Source organism: Setaria viridis, chromosome 9, assembly GCF_005286985.2.
Source record: "Setaria viridis chromosome 9, Setaria_viridis_v4.0, whole genome shotgun sequence".
NCBI classification, from domain to species: domain Eukaryota; kingdom Viridiplantae; phylum Streptophyta; class Magnoliopsida; order Poales; family Poaceae; genus Setaria; species Setaria viridis.
Genome location: NC_048271.2, coordinates 16,040,796 through 16,044,326, shown reverse-complemented (window position 1 = coordinate 16,044,326; position 3,531 = coordinate 16,040,796). Strand labels below are relative to the sequence as shown.

At 50.8% G+C, this 3,531-nt stretch overlaps 1 protein-coding gene across 1 annotated transcript; it reads left to right on the top strand.

Moving 5' to 3' along the window:
- The first annotated feature begins 2,129 nt into the window (after positions 1-2,129).
- Positions 2,130-3,023, top strand: LOC117835355 (uncharacterized). The gene has a single exon (XM_072291104.1). The coding sequence runs from the start codon at positions 2,213-2,215 to the stop codon at positions 2,678-2,680; it is 468 nt and encodes a 155-aa protein (XP_072147205.1). The 5' UTR covers positions 2,130-2,212; the 3' UTR covers positions 2,681-3,023.
- The last annotated feature ends 508 nt before the right edge of the window (positions 3,024-3,531 follow it).

The following is a 3,531-nucleotide window of genomic DNA, read 5'->3' as shown; positions in this document are numbered from 1 at the left end:
TGCCACGCCTGTTCAATTGCTCGCGGAGGCAGCGGCGGTGGCGGGCGCTCGCCTAATCGATGGAATCGGCATGGCAGACGGCGGTGCGCGCGCGCGGCCTTGTCCCTGCGCAGGCAGCAATCATGCGTGGGGGCGTTGGTGCGGCAGGGCATGGCTGGGTGGGGAAGAAGGGGAGGTAAAAATCATGCCCTCTGCTGCGTCCCTGCAGGTGTTGCCGGGGGCTCTTCCCTGTGCTAACATGACTTTAAAGGTCATTGGGCCCAACTAAATAAATTCAACATTTCGAAAAGGGCGTTGCTAGTGGCCGAACGTCCGACAGGAAAACCTCTCATCGGACGCTCCGTTGGTCCATCGCAACATAAAAAAAATATCATCTGCAACATAAAAAATAAACATTTAAAATATAGAAAATCACCATTTGCAACATCAAAAAAACATGTTAATGGGGAGGAGAATGGTTCCCACTGCAACAAATGGGGAGATGTTTCGTGCAACATCCAATCCAAATCCTCATTTGTAGTCAAAAGTCTCGCAACTCCGTAAATTAGCTAATGAAACATCCAAAAACAACTTATGCAACATCAAAAAGATTTGTTTTCAACGTGACAAAAAAAGGCGCAATGTGCAGAAAGTCTCCCTACAACAATTATAAAGTGCATCTGCAACATGCCTACCACAACATTAGCATGCACGCATCGGCATGGATCATCCCCTCCGCTTCACGTCGCTGCGAGCAGCACCGCTGCTCCCTCGATGCCGTTGGTGTGGTGGCCCAGGAAGGCGGAAGCAGAGGACGGCTCGCCGCCGCCTAAAATAACTACTTTCAACAACTTTCACCTCCTACTTCAACATTTGGACAAACCTAGTTCAACATTTTTTCAAATAAGGATCAACATTCCAAAAATTTGTATCTTCTTCAACCTGGAGACAGGTTCTTCCTCAACCTCGATGGAGGCGGCGTGTCTAGGGGGCCCGCGCACACGGCGCCGGGGCAGTAGCGCCCCTCAGGCAGCCGCGTCCGAGGCTGGCGTGCGCCGGGGCGGCGGCGGCCGGCAGGGGCATCCCAAGGGCTGGCGCGCATCGGGGTGGCAGCGCACGGGTCGGAGCAGCCGCGAAGCTCGTCAGCACAGCGATGGCGGCAAGCATGGTGGCGGCTCGCATGCCCGTGGCGGCAGCCGGCGAGGGTGGCGATGCTTGGGAGAAGAGGGCAGGGCACGAACAGGATCTAGGGTTGGGGGAGATCTAACGAACTAAACTTCCCGCACGGATCTCAAACATTGGAAGCCATATCACAAACTGTCTACCGGAAGCCGGATAGGATTGGCGGGTGTTGCCTGAGCTTTTCTGGGCCTTGGGTTGTTTATCTAGTGCAAATTGGGGCCTGGATCGTAAAAGTAGCTGGAGTGGATGATGGTTCGGGGGTGGCGTATTCATATAAGAAATGGCCCTACTTGCAGAGGTTAATCTGCATTGATGCCTGCTAATTTTTACGCTCACTGGGTGATTATTTGGCTGATGTCACATCAGCTCCTGAGGCTTCTGTTGTAGCCCTTTTACTGATCAAGAGTTACTTCTAAGTTTGCCGTGATCCATCCTACACCAAAACTATTAAACAAATACTAGTAGTACATAACTTTGCCAATACCTACTAGATGTTCATCTCAATCACACTGACTGCAGGCCTAAGATTGCAAAGGATCCTCAGCTCATTCCCTCTGTGGCAAAGAATGCTTCCATCATTAATAGCCCGAAAGCGAACATAAAGCTAACGAAAAGTTGCTTAAAAGGCATGCTTTAAAGTTTAAACTATGAACAAACTAGCAGTGTTTCCGAAACACATGTTGGAGTGACTATGATTGATCCCCTAACTAGTCTGAATAAACAGGATTTTTTTAGGAAGCTGAATAAGCAAGATTGATTAAGGATGTGTCTCAGCTCTGCGTGTCTCACTCCCCATGGATATCGTCTGCACCTGGAGCTAAAGCTCTCGCAGAACATCATTCCATCTCTTCACACCTCCTCATCATTCTGCTCCCCTTTCGCTTGCCACTACAAGAATTGCAGTAGAAGCAAAGCCTCGCAAACCGTACCTTTGCTTGCTTACTCCTACGGCCTCTATATAAGCACGAAGAATTCAAGCTCAACTCACCTGCACACTTATGTGATCGATAACAGCAAGCTCCGTCTCAAAATTCAGGGTGCCACTCAAACCATGGGAAAGATCATGGCAATGGCGGCGGCGATCGCTCTTCTGCTCCTACCCCTCGGGCAGGCGGAGGAGAGGCCCACTGCGGCGCACCCGCACGGGCTCCCATTCGAGAGCCCGCTCGCGCTCTCGCCGGCTGCCTACGACTTCTTCCACCCCAGTGTGCGCGCCCGGCGAGCGCACGGCGTCGCCCCAGCGCCAGCGCTCGCGCCGCGCGGGCAGCGGCAGCAGCAGCAGCTGAGGGAGTCCGCGGTCAGAGGAGCTACGGCGAGCGTGGCGAGGGCCGACCAGGAGGAGGGCAGCGTGGCACCCGTCAGGACGGTCCGGCACCGCACGGTGGCCGGCGTGTTCGTGGGCGCCGCCGCGGCGGCGCTAGTGGCTGTTGGCGTGGCGTACGCCGTGGTGCGGCGCCGGGCGGCGGCGGCGCGCGGTGGCAATGGCGCGGACGCGGGCGCGCCCAAGTTGAACGCGTAGTGGGCCGGTAGCTTCAGGAGGGCCGCGGGCTGATTTGCTACGTGTAGTGTGTTTGGTAGATTTGAATGGCCCAGAGAGTTGGGCCGGGCTGGGTGCTATTGCTTGTGTAAATTTGGACGCATCGTCGTGGAATCGGGCAGAACTTTGAGCAAAAATTATGATTGAAAAAACTGGCACAGCAATAGGAAAAGGTGCCCTAGCCTAGTGGCAAGCGCTCGTAGATTTGAAGATAGCCGGCCGGGAATTATTACCCGGCAGAGCTCCAGTTCAAAAAAAAAATTCAAATCACGTAAAACTAGATATTGCGGTACATTAAAAATATTTAAATGAATCATTTTTCTTAGTTTAGACTAAATACATATACTTAAATCACTTTATTTTAATATTCAAACTGCAGGGTGCATTTGGTTGAGCCGTGGCTTTTGAAAAAGTAGCTGTGAGTTGTGGGCTATCGAAAAACTTATTCATTTTTCTTAGTTTAGACTAAGGGCCTGTTTTTTTCCACCTTCCTAAACTTTAGAGTTTAGCAACTTTGAGCTGCTAAACTGCAAAACACTCTTGCTAAAACTTGCTAAAGTTGAGTTGCTAAAGTTTAGCACTTTAGCAAGTTTTTGGTTGCTAAAACTTGCTAAAAGGTGGGCTGGACAACATATACCCCTCATTTATTGCTTATCTCCCCCCTCCTGCGCACCTTTAATAAGGGTAGATAGGTCCTTTTACAGCTCATTAAATGCCTTTTAGGAAGAGTATCCAAACAGCTTTGCTAAAGTTTAGCAACTAAAGTTTAGCAACTTTTAGCAACTAAAGTTTAGCAACTTTTAGCAACTAAAGTTTAGCAAGGTGGAAGAAAA

Coding starts and splice junctions, on each gene's coding strand:
- LOC117835355 (XM_072291104.1), top strand. CDS start 2,213: ATGGGAAAGATCATGGCAATGGCGGCGGCGATCGCTCTTCTGCTCCTA.